This window comes from Monodelphis domestica, chromosome 7 (assembly GCF_027887165.1).
Source record: "Monodelphis domestica isolate mMonDom1 chromosome 7, mMonDom1.pri, whole genome shotgun sequence".
NCBI classification, from domain to species: domain Eukaryota; kingdom Metazoa; phylum Chordata; class Mammalia; order Didelphimorphia; family Didelphidae; genus Monodelphis; species Monodelphis domestica.
This window is the reverse complement of record NC_077233.1, coordinates 25954715-25973715: the sequence shown is the minus strand read 5'-3', so window position 1 is coordinate 25973715 and position 19001 is coordinate 25954715. Positions and strand designations below refer to the sequence as shown.

The following is a 19001-nucleotide window of genomic DNA, read 5'->3' as shown; positions in this document are numbered from 1 at the left end:
CCAAGTAATAGATTTTTTAAAATACATTTTTAATTTCATGAATTATTTCCCAATTACTTGTAAAAATATTAACATTCATTATTTTGAAATTTTGAGTACCAAATCCTCTCCATTCCTTCTATGCTTCTTCTCTTGAAAATGCAAGTAATATATTGATTTTACAAGTGAAGTCATGCAAAACATATTTCCATAGTATGTGCAAAAAAAACCGCACACAAATTCCCCCCTCCAAGAAAAATTTAAAAGTTTGCTTCAGGGGCACCTACATAGCTCAGTGAGTGGGTAGAGACCCAGTGGATGGAGATGGGAGGTTCTGAGTTTTAATGTGTGACCCTGGACAAGTCACTTAACCTACCATTGCCTACCTCTTACCACTCTGATCCTATTTCTGACTTAGAACTGGTACTTAGTATCAATTCTAAGGGGGGGGGGGTGAGGATAAGGGTTGTTTTTTGTTTTTTTTTTTTACTTATGCTCCATTGCCTACCTCTTACCACAATAACCACATTTCTGCCTTAGAATTGGTACTTAGTATCTAAGTACCTTAGTATCTAACTAAGAGAGAAGATAAGGGTTGGGTTTTTTTTTTTTAAGTATGCTTTAAGCTGGACTCTATTTATCAGTTCTCTCTTTGGAGATGGATGGCATTTTTTAATCATAGGTTTGGAATTGCCTTGGATCATTATTTTGATCAGAGTAGCTAAGACTTTCCCAGTTGATCATCATTAGAATATTGCTGTTGCTGTGTATACTGTACCCCTGGATCTGCTCACTTCACTTTGTATCAGTTTGTAGAAGTCTTCCCCAAATTTCTCTGAAACCCTCCTGCTTGTCATTTTCTTAAGCACAGCAGAATTCTGTCATAATCATATAACAAACTCACTCGGCCATTCCCCAACTGATGGCATCTGCTCTATTTCCAGGTCTTTGCCACCACAAAAAGAGCTGCTATGAATATTTCTGTACAAATAGGTCTTTTCTCCTTTTCTTTTGTCTTTTTGGGGTACAGACCTAGAAATGGTATTGCTGGGGGAAATAGTATGCACAGTTTTATAGCCCTTTGGTCATAATTCCAAATTGTCTTCCAGAATTGTTGGATCAGTTGACAGCTCCACCAACAATGCATTAGTGTCTCAATCTTTCCCTCCAGCATTTGTCATTTTCCTTTTCTTTCGTTAGCCAATCTTGGGTGTGAGGTGGTGCTTCTGAGTTGTTTAATTTGCATTTCTCTAATGGCAAGCGATTTAGAGCACTTTTTTTTCTTGTGACTAGTGATAGCTTTAATTTCTTTTTTTTTTTTTCTGAAAAATACCTGCTCCATATCCTTTGCCCATTTATCAATTGGGGAATGACTAGCTCCTAGTTATAGTCATCCCACTTAACATTTACACAGCAACTTTTAAGTTTGTGTTGTACTTCACATGCATTATCTCATTTGATACTCACCACAACTATTAGAGTTGTTGCTATTATTATCTCCATTTTACAAATGAAGAAAATGAGGCTAACAGGACAATTTGCCAAAGGACCTACCACTAATAATAAAAAAAAAAAATAGTAGCTAACATCTACATAGTGCTTACTATGTGCTGGGCACTGTGCTTTACAATTGTTATCTCATTTGATCCTCATAACAGTCCTGGAAGATAGGTGTTATAGGATTTAAATTAATATCCAGTGTAGGGGTGTCTTCGCTTTTGGTTGGTTAAATTTAAAAGTAGTCAAGGGGAGAGTCAATCCCATCTTCACAGGTGCTATCCTTATTTTACAAATGAGGAAACCAGGGGAAATAGAAGTTAAGTGACTTGCCCAAGGTCATGCATTTAATAAGTTTCTGAGGTTGGATTTGAACCCCAATCTTCTTGATTCAGAGATATCCTCTTCACCTCCTACCTGAGACATGTTGAGGTTCAGATCAATGGGAACCCTTGGGGAAAACCATTGTCTCATTTTCCAGGTCTTTCCAGAGAGCCCAAGACAGGGGTACTCATTGATCATTTAATAGAAAGATTGCCCATCTTGTGGCTCTTTGCCAACTTTTTGACCAATGTTCTTATAGAATGATTCCTAAATTAGTACCCAAGATAAACCTCAACCCTGGCATTGCTTGTACACCAATAGCACCAGCACTTTCTCCAGATTGTGTGTTGAACAGATTATAATTGAGCTGCTCCTAGTGCTTATTAAACACCTACTATGTGCCTAGCACTGGGCTAAGATTCAGGGGCCATATCTATCCCATGCATTCCCAATTGACCTCTATTTCAAATATTGTTTTAGCTTTAAAATTCTTCCGAGGGAGAAGCTACATGTTGTGATGGATAGTGAACTGCCCTTGGAGTCAGGAAGACCTATGTTCCAGCCCTATCTCTGACCCATATTGTCTGCATGATTGTTGGCAAATCACTTAACATCTCAGTGCCCCTGGCCAGAGGTATCAAGCCTGTGCCACAAAACTTCTGGGCAAATGTAACTAGGAAGTGTTTAGCAAAATAAATAAAATATAATGCAATTTAGATAATGTTAATTTGTTTTCTAACAGGGATTGGGACTGCTGCCTTAGCCTCTACAACTTTAAGTTCCCAAGAAGGTACCATCCCACAATGGCAGGAGGTTTTTTGCCCAGGGAGTCCTTATACAAAAGAAGTCCCAAGTCCCATATTTGAAGATGTAGAAGTAGTATTAGACTTCTATCTGACCTCAGAGAAAGCAGTGAGTGAAAGATGTAAAGAGAGAAATATCAGGGAATAATATTTCCTAATGATTAGAGCTATCCCAGAGTGGAAAGAATGGTCTTGGGAGGAGGTGGGCTCACCCACCTTGAAAGTCTGCAAGCATTTGCAATGGGGATTCCTTGGAGCTAGGAGCTGTTCTCAGCTTCTGTGATTCTTAGCCTCTCTCCATCAGTGACTACTAGGGCTTATGATCTTTTCAGGTTCCCCTTTACCATCTACCAGTGACCATCCCTGAAATGATTCACACTGTGGCACCTTGCACACACGCGCAAGCATGGCATTTGAAATGCCCCAGATCTTCTTGCTAAAAAACATGCAGTGGTATAGAACCTCTGTCCCTTAGCTTGTCCTTTTTCTCCGGCTGTTACCACTTGGACCAGTGTGCCTTCCTAATAGTTGACTCATTGGGGAAAGGCACTAGGCCAAAAACATCTGTACTTCATAATTAGCTTTTGATCCCCTGGGGGTAAGGCTGGTCAGTTTTATTGTAAAATACATTAACATATGACTTTGAGGAGCCTTTTCTCTGATTTGGCTTGAGAGTCCATATTTGATTTCATATCTACCACAAGGAAATAATGTTAGTCAAAAAAATGTATAGAATGAGTGTAACAAAGTAAGGCACTTAATCAGTATGAATTCATACTTTAAAGAGATGTATATAAAAGATGAAAGCAAGGCCAAGGGCTTGAATGATGAATATAAACACACCACAGCTCTGAAAAACAGTTTGTGTCCATCCACCGTAAGATCACAAAATCTCCTTGAGGGCTGGGAAAGCTGTTTCTTTGTATGTCCAGTCCTTCCCAAAGTGCCTGGTATATAGAAAATGATTCATGAAATGCTACAGACAATAAAAATGACTTTTTAAAAGCTTTGTTAGGGATAAGAGAGGATTGGGGAAAAAGGGATAGAAATATTGTTCAGGAGGGATGAAAATATTTATGATGAAAAGGATAATTTACTCAACTGTTATCTTGCTTCTATCTTCTCTCCTGAGAACGATTTGGGGAGTGGGGAAAGAAAAGAAAAATGGCAAATAGGGCCTTAAATTGAAGAGGAGTGAGGAGATAGTAAGAAAGAAGCCAGATACCTTCAAGTTATAGCAGCCAGAGCTAACTATATGTTGGCATACTGGGGGAAAAAAAACCTGGCAAGTGTGATGACCTAAAAATGGAAGAGGTACCTCAGGACCAGAGAAGGGCAACTGCCCAGGAAAAGGTTCAAGACTTCAAACCATGGGCCAGTGAGTTTGATTTCTATTCCTTACCAAATTCAAAACCACATTAAGGCAAGGATGCTTTCTGAACTTTTTCTTTAGAAAGGGAAATGGTACTGACCAAAACCCTATATGCCTTTATCAAAACAGGTCATGCTGGATTATTTCCATTTCCTTCTTCATCAAGGTAACCAGCTTAAGAGATCAGAGGAATGTTGTAGATATGCTTAAATTTGACATGAACATTCTATAAAACCTTTCAGCTTTTCTGAGCAAGATGGTAGAGATATGACCTAGAAGATAGTTTAGTTGGATGATGCAGAACAAGATAAATAACCAAAGAATAGCCATTAATGGGTCAATTTCATCTTGAAAGCAACCCGATCAAGACTCGAACTTCTGCTCCTGGCCCTTTCCTGTGTAATATTTTTACCAATGATTTCAACAGAGTCAAAGAAGATATGTGTGTTTGTCAATTTGAAAATGTCAGAAAGGGAGACAGATTAACTAATTTGCTTGGATGGTAGACATGATGCAGAATGATCTCAATGGGCCAGAAACTATTAAGAGGACTGTTAAGAGAGACAACTAAAATTCTACACTGGGATTCCAAAAATCAACCTTACAGATATGGGTTGGGGGCAGGCATGACTAGGTAACAAGTTTATGTGAAAAAGAATCTGGGGTCTCTGGAGACTACAATCCAGGATCCGTATGAATCAGTGAATTGATGTGGGAGGAAAAAGGAAGAAAGGGAAAAAATGCTACCCTTATCCTTGACTATATTAAGGGGGGCATAACAAGGGAACAGAACAAGGAAATTGTTCTCTGCCTTTGTCAAGCCACATCTAGGGTTCTGGTTTTGATTCTGGATGTCATATTTTAGGAAGGCTGTTGACAAGGGGGAAGAAAATGACCATGATGGTGAGAAGACTTAGAAATGGGCCGTCTATTGATTAGTTGAAGGAACTGGGGATATGTATCCTAGAGAAGAAGGCCCTGTTTTCATCTTTCTAAATGACTGTCATTGTAAAAGAGGCATGAAAGAGAGGTCTTCTTGAGTGCAAAGGTCAGAAGTAGAAGCTCTGACAGAAAGTTACAGAGAGATGGATTCAGATTCTATGTAAGAACTTAATTCCTAAGGATTATAATCTAGAAATGCAGTTGGGTGCCTCAGGATACTTGTAAATGATATGATGGATTGGCTTCTTATTCAGTCACCATTTGGACCCAATGTTCGTGGATGTCCCCTTCAACTCAGATTCAGTGTAAATATTTGGACAGTCGAGGAGTAGCTATGAATATGGACCAATATGCAAGTTGGCATTTATATTTCATTAAGGACAAACACCACCTATTAAGTGTCAGGGTACAGGAGAGAGGGGATAAATAAGAAATGTAAGAAATAGCTTAGGACCTGGACCTGTGATTTCATTAGTATCTCTCAGATGAGGAAATTCCTTTTTATCATTACAGGATGACAGCTTATTTTCTTAGAGAGCAGCCTAAGACACTAAGATGTGAAGTGACTTGCCCAGGGACACACAGTCTATATGTCCCAAAACAAGGACTTGATCCCAAGATTTTTGGGCTTTTAGAGCAGTTCTCTATCATCTAAGCCATATTTCCTCTATGAATTATCAATGCATATAAAATGGTAAATTAGGCTGCCCTTCCTTTCTCCAAGAATTAAGCCCATCTTCTTGCTTTATAGTGAAAATGAGAGTCAACTACAGCTAGATTTTTCCACTGGAACATGGTCCAATTTGCTTCTAAAGAAGATTTTCATTATTTTTCTCTGTTCTTTTCCCTGATCTTTGTGGGATGCTCTGTAGAAAGGGCTTGAAGTCCAGCTCACAGGGGAGAGATGTTGTCAGGTCCAAAGCAGCAACAGTGTCTCAGAAATGCAGTCTCCAAATCCCTTTGTGTTGACAAGTTTAAGCACATAGGCCAAAGGAAGGATTTGAGGCTTACTTATTCCTTAATGGAGAAGAGCATCGATGTTACCACTGGCCACGCTGACCTTTATGGCAAAGATAAGCAGAAGCCTTTCATGCTGGGACTGTTGAACCAGCCCCTTTCACAAGCTCCATATTATTTGAAGAGAGAAAAAAAGAGGGAGGAAAAAGACCAATGGACAAGCAGCATTCCATTCTGAGAGAGAGAGAGAGACAGAGACAGAGAGAGAGACAGAGAGAGAGACAGAGAGAGAGAGAAAGAGAACAAATTAGAGTTCCTTGTTGTTGCTCAAGCCAGAATCTCTGAGCATGTTGGGTAAAAATAATGTTAGTTTCTTAGCTAAAGAACAGAATCTTCCTTTGAACCCAGGTTTTAGGCCATATGCATTTGGAAGCAACAATGCTAATATTCATGGAAGTGGAGTTGACTTGAGTGATGTTTTGGAGACTATTTTAGTAATGGACTGTTTGGTCCATGTAAGAAAGTCTTGGCTTGGCAACTCATTATACCAAAGACATGGATCAAAGAGGTCAGTAAGATTGACGAGTATTCCTGGCAAGATCTGAGAATACTTTTTTTAAACCTTTACTTGCTGTCTTAGAATTGATACTGGATATTGGTTCCAAGTCAGAAGAGAGGTAAGGGCTAGGTAGCAAGGGTTAAGTGACTTGCCCAGGGTCCTACAGCTAGAACATTTCTGAGGTCAGATTTGAACTCGGAATCTCACATCTCCAGTCCTAACTTAATCCACTAAACTACCCCCAAGTTAGAGCTTTTTAAAAATGTATTCTTGAGGGACAGCTGGGTGGCTGAGTGGATTGAGAACCAGGCCTGGAGATGAGAGGTCCTGCATTCAAATGCAGCCTCAGATGCTTCCTTGCTGTGAGACCCTGAGAAAGTCACTTATCTCTCATTGCCTAACCTTTACTGCTTTTCTATCTTGGAACCAATATCCAGTATCAATTCCAAGACAGCTGATGAGGGTTTAAAAAAATGCTCTAACTCAGTCTTAGAGAGTAAGGTAGTATACTAAAAGGTTAAATGATGAAAATCGGCACATCACTTGTCGGTTTCAGAGACAGAACTTGAACTCACTTCTCCCTGATTCCAAAGGCAGCCCTCTAACCACTCTTATTATTATATATATTCTTATTATGTGGTCAATTATATGATGGTTTATGATTTAATCCATCCATATAATTTTTTATTCTAAGTTATAAGGCACAGCTTTTTTCAGAAAGTAGATATAGCAAGGAAAATGGGGATATATGGAGAAATGTGGGTAGTGTAAAGAAAATCAGGGTTCCCATCTCACCGCTAATGTTTATTACCTGTATTGCCTTGGGGTCAAGTCACTTAACCCAGTTTTTCATCTGTCAGTTGAGACAGTTGGACTGGATAGATGGCTTCTGTGGCCTCTTATAAGAGCTCTGGGATCCCAAGAGATCAATAAACAGTTTGGGGTTGGGTTTTTTTTTTTGTTTTTTTTTTAGTCCATGATCCTGAGGGTACATCTGCATTGGGCTAAAAAGAGTGCAGCTGTGAGTAATTATCTGGTGAACTTGATTGGTGGATATGTTTGATCCTTTGCATCAAGTTTGGGGATAAGTGTAATGAACATAAGCTCCGTTTCATTTAGCCTGTCACTGCTGATGGAACGTTTCACATTGGTTGATGTGTGCCATGCTCCCGCCATCTTGGAATCATGCAAGTTGCTCATCTTCAGTCTTTTTGTGTCTCTGATTAATAAGAGGCTCAAACAGTTTTGTGATGTTGCATATTTGGGGGCTAATTATGAGCCCTCACACTTTCAAATTGGAGCAATCCCAGATGGTGGGATGTATAATGAATAGGAAGACACAACAAGATTGGCAGGCATGATGCTGGTTATTTTTGTTCCTTTAAGTTGGGAAACTCAATTTGTTTGAATTTTGATTGGTGATCTTCTGTCTCCAAATTGCTAGGAATCAGAAAGGTGATTGCTTTCTCTTTTCAATTGTTTAAGGGTTGGGGGAGAGCTTGGGGATAATACTGAACCTCTCCACAGCCATGGGATTTTCCATAAACATAAGCAATCTTAGAATCGAGAGGCCAGTTTTTCATGCTCAACTCTGGTAAGAATTGCATAAGAGAAGGATCTGAATCTGTGAAGTTGCTCATGAGTTGTTCAAACTTCCAGCTACATCCTCATATGTTCCCCTTGCCTCTCTGCACCCCAATACACCTCTCTCTCTCTCTCTCTCTCTCTCTCTCTCTCTCTCTCTCTCTCTCTCTCTCTCTCTCTCTCTCTCTCTCTCTCTCTCTCTCTCTCTCTCTCTCTCTCCCCACCCACCCATTCATTTTGTTTACTGTTGAGAATAATTGATGATAAACCTTGGCGTTTCAGAGAGCAGTGCAGGAGGCCAGTATTGCCATGACGCCTCTCATTTCCCTATAGCAGATTTCCTTTTTGGGGGATGATCAAGGTTGTAGCGAGGTCTCTCTTACAATGTACTGGCAAAGGGAGAGAGGGAGGACATGTCCCTAATGACATAGGGGAGACCACTGCCTTTCCCCAGCACCAGACTGACCCCTCTGTCTGAGAACATATTTACTCCCCTGTTCATGCTTCACTTTGGAGGTCATAGATGATGGGTCACAAAGACAGCATGTTTAGGAATTTATAATATTTGGAGGGGTTATTTATATAGGCTCTAATTCTATTAGAGGACTCAGGTAAAAAGTCCTCCGAAGATAAATGAATACCATCTGCCATACTGGGGTCTGCCTGGATAAGTTTCCTTGCTAAATGTGATTTTGGAGATTTTAATTCTTTTTTTTCCCCCTCCAAGAGTTCACCCACTCCTGCTGCTCATTCATCATCATACATTATAAGCTTCCATCTGAGTCTCCACATTGGGACAGGCTCTGGAAATGATTAGACTGTTGCAAATCAACTTGGGGGCTTTCTTTCTTCCAACTTCAGCTTCTCTCTGGCTGCTTATCTATGATATACGGCACCCCACTTGTCATGTATAAAAATCCTAGTATTTTGAAAAAGGGTTGGACTGGGTTGGGGGGTGTCACCTGGGTATTGTGGTTAGGACAGGATACAGTTTGGTGCTGTGGAAAGCGGGCTCAACCCAGAGTCATAAAATCTCAGGTTTAGACCTGGAAAGGGACAATTAAGGTCATCAAGTCCAATGCCCTCATTTTACAGCTTAGGAAACTGTGGTCCAAGGTTGCAAACTCATAAGAGTCTGAATCAGATTTTGAACCCAGGACTTCTGGCTCCATGCCCCGTTTCATACTGCCTCTAGATACAATTCCTAGTTCTACTGTTAAACTTGGGACGCTGATTTCTTCATTTCTTTATCAGGAAAGTAAGGGGTTTATACTAACTTGCAGCCAAATCACTTGAAAAATCTACTTTACTTGGGTAGGTAGGTGCCAAGATGGGTCTGTTCTAAGTAGCAACTCAATTAAGGGTGAGCAAAATATTGTGTTTTATTGAAAGAGGCCTTCAATGCTGCCTGCCTTGTTCCCCATCTTCTTCCTTGGTGCCAGGATAACAATTCGCTTTCCACCAAAAGGAATTGGAAAATAAGGTTGTCATCCACTTCCCTTGGGGAGCCACAGTCAAAGTGGCCCTCAGAATGAGTGCTAGAGCAGGGCAGCTGTGTTCTGTGGGGATCCAGGCTCCGTGAGTGATATGCCATTAGAAAAAGGGCCATTTAGGGGAAGAAAGACCCTCATGGTGTTCTCTTCCCTCTGCACGCTGACTGACCCAATGCTCTCTTCTTCCTTAGGTCTCTCTGCTGATGGTGGCGCCAAGCGTCAGGAGCATCTTTCCCGCTTTTCCATGCCCGATCTGAGCAAAGACTCAGGGATGAACGTCTCAGAGAAACTGAGCAACATGGGGACCCTCAACTCCTCCATGCAGTTCCGGAGCGCGGAGTCCGTTCGCAGCCTGCTCTCCGCCCAGCAGTACCAGGACATGGAGAGCAACCTCCACCAGCTGTCTACCCCCATCAGGTACAGGGACTTGCAGTCACGGGGAAGGATGCACCAGAGCTTCGACCTGGACGGGGGCATATCCAGCAGTAAGCTCCCGGGCCAGGAGGGAGCCCGGATCCAGCCGATGAGCGAGCGCACCCGCCGGCGGGCAAGCCCGCGGGATGACGCCCGCCGCTTTCGGCCCCACCGCTCCCGGCGCTCCCGGCGCTCCCGTTCTGACAACGCCCTCCACCTGGCTAGTGAGAGGGAGGCCATCTGCCGATTGAAAGAGCGGCCCCCGCTGCGAGCCCGGGAGGACTATGACCAGTTCATGCATCAGAGGAGCTACAGGGAGAGCCTGGAGCAGGGCTCCCGCCGGGAACTCTACGGCCAGTGCCCGCGGACTGTCTCCGACCTGGCTCTGCAGAATGCCTTTGGGGAACGCTGGGGACCCTACTTTGCCGAGTACGACTGGTGCTCCACCTGCTCCTCCTCTTCCGAATCCGACAACGAGGGCTATTTCCTGGGAGAGCCGATCCCCCAGCCGGCCCGCCTCCGGTACGTCACCAGCGAAGAGCTGTTGCACAAGTACGGGTCCTACGGCGTCCCCAAGTCCTCCACGTTGGGGGGCAGAGGACAGTTGCACAGCCGGAAAAGACAAAAGAGCAAAAACTGTATCATATCCTAATGTCCATCCCGGGGCAGGCGGGAGCTGAGAATGTAAATCCAGACACTTGCACTGTTTTCGAATCTAAAGCGCTTTTCCCTTGTTTGTCACTAAAGGCCCTGACAACCGAGATGGAGGCAAGGTTAGGGATTGGCTTCTAGAAACAGTCACCGTTCTTGGCATGGTGAATATTTTTTTTTTTTGCACATCTCACTTTGGAAACACTTTGGACTGTCCCTTTGTCTGAGTGGTTGTGTTCCTTTCCCAGAGCGGCCTCCTTTCTCTCCGGTTCTGTGTTCAGTTACCACACTTTAGCAAATTATTTACTACCGGCTTCTCTTACTCTCTCATTTTTTTTTCCAGTAAGTGATTTGTTTATCAGCCAGTACCCAAGACTAAGTTATTTACATGTCCATTGTAAATGCAATGTAAATGAGAGTTCTGATAAAAATATTTTTGTATTTTGTAATATCAGAGGAATTTCTATATCGTAGGACTCAGTGGGAAATTGCATGAACAGCCAGCATTGTTAAGTAGAATTAAAAGATGGTTTCGTGCCATCAGGTTTTTTCTTTCCCTTTTTAGATTTCTATATAAAATTTGTTATATATCAGTGAGACATTTTTTCAAAGGAGTATATACATATATTGTGTGCGTGTGTATATACACATACATACATACATACATGCATACATGCAGTTTGGCTCTCTGTGGCTGGAAAATAAAAACCACAAATACAACACTATAGATACACAAAGCATCTGATGCTTCATTCCATCTAAAGGAGCCTACAGGGTTTATTTGCCGAAGTCTGCTCACACCCTCAGTAGAAGTTGCTTTCTATCCAGCCATAATCGTTTTGGAAAATTCCAATTGTAACTTTCACCCATTTGAGAAGCTAGCCAGTGTCAGTGAAATCCAATGAGAAACGCCATCTCCATTGGGGACATTGAGGTTGCTTCACGTTGATCTATTCCTTGGGGAATTTTTTTAAGTGTCCGTGGTTCCATTGTGTGGTGTCTGCATGGCCCTGTTCTGAGTGCGGTGCTGTCGTTTCCTGGATTATGTTATCTGCTTTCCTTGACCAAGACAGAGGGAGGACCATCATCTTAAACAGACAACCCAGTAGCCTTAAAGCAAGTGGATTAGAAGTTTGGGAGCTCAAGGGAAAAGGACATTTTAGCAGGTGGGACACCGTTGGAGGTGATTTGTTCTCTGTGGGTTGTTTCCTCAAAGGGCAAGGTAAATTGTAAACAGGGAACCGGTCAAAGGTAGAGACTTCGTGGAAGTTAGAGAGAACAGAAAAGGAGACAAATGTTTTGCCAACTGGCTGAGCTTTGATTGGGAATTCTGTTGCCCTTGTCTCTCTCTGTTTGGATGTGGAAATTTAAGTGTACCTCCCAGAAAAAGTGCCCAGTTGAGGAAATCTTCAGTAGTCACGGTATCTCGGTCACCTCAACAGGTCAAGATGACTGGGGTTGGCAAAGAAAGCCTATTAATCCCATTGGCTATAAGAGGAGAAACCACTGAGAAGGAAGATTTCCGCATGAAAGGTTGAGGTCATTTACTTAAAAGAAGACACTTTGGGCTTGTGTTGTCTACCTTAAAGCTAATTTTCCTACTTGGATTCTATTTAAAAACAAACCACGGTGAAGCATCTACATTGCTTCTCCTCCTTTCTCCTCCTTCATTGATAATGGCAGTTAAGATAATCCACCAGAGAACTGGCTTTTAGTGAGACCTACATTTAAGTGTGTTACACTTTGTATCTCATTGGTTACTGGCCTTGGTGAGGAGCACGTGATGATTTTCCAGTATAGTACATGACTTTTCTTAGTATTTTCTTTTTATTAAGAGGAAATGATTAGCAGATTTTCAGATCCCATCCTAAATGGATCTGGGGGAAGGAATATATATATATGGCACTCAATGCAGGATATATGAAAATAATTTGCTTTTCAGGTATAAATAGAACATTTGTCATTGTCACTGATTTAAAAAAAAAAAAAAAGCAATGCAGATGTTGGTTGTGGCAGTTTCCCGCATGCTATGTTTCATATCTAAGCGCTTTGTTAATTATCTGAGCCTCTGGAGAATTAAGTGTTATGTTTGTATAATAAGTTTGTAAACTGCTTGGCAAACTAATTAAGAAATAATGTGCAACCCCACTCTACTAAGTGGAAGGTTTCTGGTAGAAAGACATGATGTATTTGGAATTTCAGTCTCATTGATGGGAATGAAAAGGAATTTTGAAAAGGGGAGAATTGAACTATTATAGAGCAGCTGGGAAGCTGTCTCCTATTTCCCTCATCCCAGCAAAAAGTTCCTCTCTATAAAATTGCTCCCTAACCTCCCTTCAAAGTATTCTTCCACTACCCTTGCCAAAACAAAGCTTTATTACTTCGTGTCCATTGAAGCAGAAAAGTGACCTAGAGATTTGCATTTATTAATTACTCCAAAAGAACAGGGCAGAAGAAGGAAGATGTCATCTCCATTGACCCCCTTTGTTCTCCCATTCCCACCTAGATTCAATCCTTTTAGCTAATAGAGGTCCATGTAGCAGTCAATTAGCTTAGTCTATTCTGGGACCATGGACAACACCCCCAGCTTTAGCAGACCACTTTCCCCAGACAAGCCATTGATCACAAGAGGGAGCAAAGTAACAGGGAAAAATGGGGAAGAATGCCCATTATTTCACGATTACTAGAAAAACAAATCAAAGTTTATGTTCTCTGAAAAACAAGGAATCCCCAGTAGATCAGCAGTACATATGAAGCCAGCCCAATAGTAAATATTTAGCTACCATATACTTGATTTCCTTAGGCAATTTCTTTTCTCTGTTAAGTAGGTAAAGAGGGGAGTTTGGGATCCTTGGTTGATTCAACATTTTAAAGATCTGTAATTCCAACACTATGGGAAGTCCATCTACCAATACAGTTTGAAGCTCCTCTATAACTCTCTAGGTAGTCTTTGAGAGAAGGTATGAAGGTACACTTTCTCCCTTCTTTGAGAAGAGGTTTAGTTGAACCACTTCTTCATACTCATGACAGCTTGGTGTAGGACCTTCTGGAATTTTCACTTCATGTGTACATCCTTCAAGAGCTCAGAGTCACTTCCATGAGCGGATAACAGATTGAGGTAGGCCTTCTATGGAGGTCAGACATCCTGATCATCATCTCTTTTATTTTTTTTTAAACCTTTACCTTCTGTCTTAGAAGTATCCAAGGTTCCAAGGCAGAAGAATGGTAAAAACTAGGCATTTGGGGCTAAGTGACTTGCCCAGGATCATACAGCTCAGAAGTGTCTGAGACCAGATTTGAACTCCTGATCATATCTTATTACCTTATTATTGAAGGATTTGAACCCCTGATCATTACTTATTACCTTATTATTGAAGGAACCCTGGCTCTGAGCCCTGTCCTTAGGCTCCTCATAGGACCTTTTTGTGTTTAAAAGGTCATTTTCCCAGATGGATAAGTTGCAACCTACAAACCTGGAGAGAACATTCTTATGATTAAGATCAAAGATTTGTCCAAGGGAATTCTTCTTGAAGCATTTCCCCTTGTCTCCTCAACATCTCTATGTATGGGTTGTGTTGATTCACTCTTGCTTGGTGCTAAACTCTTCTGTCTTACATGTACTTCAGATTTAAAATTAGGCTCCCATTCTTTTGCATATGAATTTAATGCAAAAGGAATTTACCCTATTCCCACCTCTCTAAATTTAAGCAGTGAGAGGATCCCCTGAGCAATCATCTGAATAGTCGTAGCTGTAACTATGGCTCAAGTTTTTTAAGAATTGGAGATCTGCCCAGTTTGATGAAGATTTAAAAGTCAATATACTTGAAATAACCAACCAGTCTCTGAAGTCATGGTAGGAGAGTAAAATGTATATAATGGAAGCAAACTACTATGGAAGTGAGGATAAGAAATTTTTCAAACATCTTAACTGTCTCCTTATCACTCTAGAAGGTCCATCTTTCCCATGCAGCAGAACTTACCTTTCCTGATGGGATTAGCATACCCCCTCTGGTTTTGCTTCACAGAATTTTGGAATTGGAAGGGATTCCAGTGACCATCTTAATCCAACCTATATTCCCAAAAGAAACCCCTCTGAAAGACCCAACAAGAGGTTTTCCAACCTCCACCAGACGACTTCCAAAGAGGGGAAAATCTCTGCTTCCTGAGGGAGTTAGTTCCAGAATTGGATAGCTTTATATGGTTAGGAAATCCTTACCTCAAGCCTAAATTTTCAACATCTACCCATTATTCCCATTTTTTTTCTCTGGTGGGGGGCAAATACGACAAACTTAAAACTCTCTTCCACATGGCAGCTATCATCTTCTGCCCTGAGTCTTCCCATCTATACCTAAATACTTATAAATAGCCACTGAATGTGAAAATCTGGGGAAAGGGAGGTATCAGAATAATCATTCTTGGTTCCTGGCCTATCAGGAGCTGGGAAAAGTGTCTCCTATTCCCAGTTGCTTATCTCTATCTTCTCATATCCGCATCTTTACTCACCCCTATCGATCAGCTTAATGCATCCTTATCCTCCTACTCTAAGATCCAGAAGCAGTTGTCTCTCTTGCTTCAATGTTCCTGTAATAGAATAAAATATGCTGATAAGATTCCCAGAACCCTCCTGTTCTCTAGCCAAAGCTTTCTGCTTTGGGGGTACTAGTGGCCATGGTTGAGTTCGTCCAATTAAGTGCCCTTAACTCATGAGCTGAAAGTAGTACCAAAGCCACAGAGATAGGAATCAGAAGGGATGGCATTTTCAAGCTCAACAAGTCCACAGATTCTAAAGGACCTTGACTTTCTAGGCCAAGCCATCCAAACCACTTGGATGCTCTCTTCCTTCCTTGTGTTTATTGTTGACTTGTACAAATCAACCTTCACTTGCCCTTTATTTCCTTTTTATGATGATGCATTATGACTCTTCAAATTCCTTCCTTGAGTAAGAAAATAAGATGAGAAATAAACACCAGGAAGAAAATTTGCTGTTTGTGTTTTCCCCTCTTTCAGGACCTGAAAAGAATACTCTCAGTCCCAGAGAAAGGATGAGTCTCTCCAGGCAGGGTGGAGAATTGAGACAATTACTTGGATATTGTAAGCTCTCAGAGTTACTGTTGTACCTTAACCTATGAGTAAGTTGAGGATGATATTTGAATTTAAGAGAGTCCTTGCCCCCGTGCAACTCAAAAGTATTGGGAGTCAATTTCCAATGGCTTCTTCCTGGGATGCTTTTATTCAAACCACCTCAGGTTGAGAACCAACAAGTCATTGGCCATTCTTGACAATCAATAGGGTCTGGCTAGTCTGGGTGATTGGATGAAAGCTATTATCCAAGTTAGACAAATTGGGTTTCTTTTCCATTTCCTCATAAAATTCAAATTAGTAACTCCAGTCAACATGAAAATCCCCCCAAACCTGACAGTTGGGAGCTACAATGTTTAATAAATGTATTTCCTGCTGACAAAACTAAATTTCACTGAGCAGGGGTGGGTGGTGGGTGGGAAGGGGAGTGCTTGTAGCGTTAGGAGAATACTTCTGAGATTTAGAGGCCAACCCATAGGATAGAATGGTGTTTTGTGACCCAAGGTAGGGATACAGAGAACTGATTGGCTGGTTAGGACATAAAATGTTGCATATGGTCATTTCTCCTCTTGGATGTTGGAGGGAAGTCCCTAGATTTAGAATTGGGGGACCCAGGTTCTAATCCTTACTTTGCCGCTTAGAGCATTGTGTGATTTTGGAGAAATCACTTCCCTTTTCTAGCCTCAAGTTCCTCATCTATAATATGATGGACTTAAGCTAAATGACCTTTGAGGGTCCTTCCAACTCTACATCCGTGATCCTAAATACAAACACTGCCACGTGGGCCACCGATTCGTCTCTCATTCTTATCAGGAAAACGATCACAGAGCATGCCTAACACTCAAGAAGGTTGGCTTCCTCAGAAAAATGAATCCATTCTCAGCAAAGACCTTTTCCTCCTATACATGTGGTTTGTCCTGGCCACCAGGCTCTTTTACGCTAGTCAGCGGGACCCTAGCGACCAGTGCCCCCAGCTCGGTTGTATTTCAAGGAATATAAAGTCTCCATCTTCTTTAACCAATTATGACTTTGGCCTTTTTCCCATCCTAAATACACACACATTCCTTCATGTTAAAGGATTGTTTTTCCTCTCTCTCCTACTTTTATTTCAAGTGCACAAACAAAACCTCAAAGAGACCAAGTAGGTGAAGTGGGCCTGATTCTGTACTGTCAAGTCAAAGATTGCCAAGCTCTTTGTTAAAGAATGTGCATTGGGCCTTTGGTGCGGGCTGTCTGCCAGAGACCGTTTGAACATTTTGCTTGAGATCTGTGCCCTGTAAAATGGATATAACGTTTTACCAATGTCTGTAATACATTTGTAAACTTCCAATAAAATTTGAATCAAACAAACCATGCCATTGCTCCTCATATACCGCCAGCCTTTGAGTATTGTGACCAAGAAGAGAAAGGACACGTGTCAACGAGCAAGCCCTACTCTTTAAGTTGAACTATTAATCAAGTATTTCCAAAGTGCCTACTATGTGCCAGGCACTGAACTAGTCTTTAAGGATACAAGAAGAAAGAAAAGAAGCCCTATTCACGGGAAGATTATATTCTAATAAGAGAGACCACCAGTTCATATAAATTCACATAAATGAAAAGTTAATTGATACAAATATAGACAAATTAGTTAAATTCGAAGTTATTTGGAGAGGGAAGGCAAAAACAGTGGAGGGTGGGAGCAATCAGGAAGGGGTTCATGGAGAAGAAGGAACCTAAGCTGCATCATATAGATGAGATAGAGGTGAGATGGGAGTGAATTCCAGCGAGGGCAAAAACATGGAAGATGATGTCATCAGTGAGGAGAATAGAGGCTGGTTCCACTCAATTTCATAGTGACAAAGGGGAAATAATGTCCAATGAAGTTAGATATATAGCTTGAGACTAGGTTGTATAGGACTTTAAAACTAAATTGAGAGGGGCAATAAGTTAGCTCAGTGAATTGAGAGCTAGGACTAGAGATAGGAGGTCCTGGGTTCAAATCTGTTTTCAGATACTTCCTATATGATTCTGGAAAAGTCACTTAACCCCCATTGCCCAGTGCTTACCACTCTTCTGCCTTAGAATCAATACACATCTAAGACAGAAGATAAGGATTAAAAAAAACCTTAAATTAAAACTTAAAATTTAAACTCATTCTAGAGTTAAAAGGAAGCCACTGGGGTTGGTTGACTTGAAACGTTAGATGGTCAGAACTGCACTTGAAAAATAAGTTGACCATTTTAAAGCATTTCTTGATGTTTATTTGTGGGAAGGGGGGCAATTCTGGAAGCCGAGTCATTCTCTGGCCACACAATTTTTCATTTTTAATCGTCTATACCAATGGAGTGGGCCAGTACCACAGATAATCCCAAAGAACAGATAATCCAGAAATTAGCCATATTCATTTTTGAAATATGATCTGTGCCTTTTTAAACATAGGAGATAAGCACACCATTTTTTGTTTTCTTAGGCTAGTGCCACATGGGAAACTTGGTATGGGATTAACATTTTACTGTAGGGGCTGGGGTTTGGGTTAGGGTTAGTCTCTATGCATTGGGGGTTATTTATGTATGCATTATAGCTGGACACTATAAAACCCTGATTTTTTACAGTTCCAAGGCAGAAGAGGAGTAAGGATTAGGCAATTAGACTTGCCCAGAGTGACATAGCTAGGAAGTATCTGAGACCAAATTTAAACTCAGTACCTAACACTTCCTTTTCTTGAGTTTTAAATCCAGGGTTCTACCCATTGTTCCAACTGACCTGTTGTGCTATCTGTATCCACAGCATCCTCAAGAGTCATTTGGCCTCTTCCCAAAGACCTTTATCATGGGACTCCTACCACCTTTTAAGACAGCCTAGTCCACTTTGGGGGACTATTACTTGTTAAGGAAGTGAATGATCCCTAGAATGAAACCATATATCAGTCTTTCTGTAACTATCACCCATGGCTCCTACTTTGTTCCTCTTGGCAAAACTAATCCCTCTTCCAAGGGTTGATTGAACATATACTCTGTGCATAACCCTACAGAGTTCTCTAAAAACCTCTATTGAGAAGCTACAAGAATCTGGTGGAAAGAGAAGAGCTGGATTTGGAATCAAGAGATACCTGCTTTCAAATCCTGCCTCTTCCATTTTATATGTAACCTGAAGTAAATCACTTAACCTCCCTGAGCCCCAATTTTCTCTGCTGGAAAATAGGGATTACACTTGTTATACCTCCTCTAAGGGTAGCTGTGAAGACAAATGAGATAACACATGCCTATTGCTTTGGAAACCTTAAAAATATGAGTTAATATTGCTTTTGTTCATAAATCAATAGAAACTGACTAAGTGCCTACTCTGTGCCAGGAATTGCCCTAGAT

At 41.2% G+C, this 19001-nt stretch overlaps 1 protein-coding gene across 4 annotated transcripts in view; it reads left to right on the top strand.

Moving 5' to 3' along the window:
• PRICKLE2 (prickle planar cell polarity protein 2) overlaps positions 1 to 17004 on the top strand; it is a 369208-nt gene extending 352204 nt beyond the window's left edge. For 3 of the 4 annotated variants that reach the window (XM_001371584.4, XM_056804373.1, XM_056804372.1), the window contains one exon: positions 9702 to 17004. In XM_001371584.4, the coding sequence (XP_001371621.2) occupies positions 9702 to 10576 (875 nt within the window). In that variant the 3' untranslated portion in view covers positions 10577 to 17004. The remainder of the gene's footprint in view (positions 1 to 9701) is intronic. The other variant, XR_008913354.1, reaches the window with a different exon arrangement.
• The last annotated feature ends 1997 nt before the right edge of the window (positions 17005 to 19001 follow it).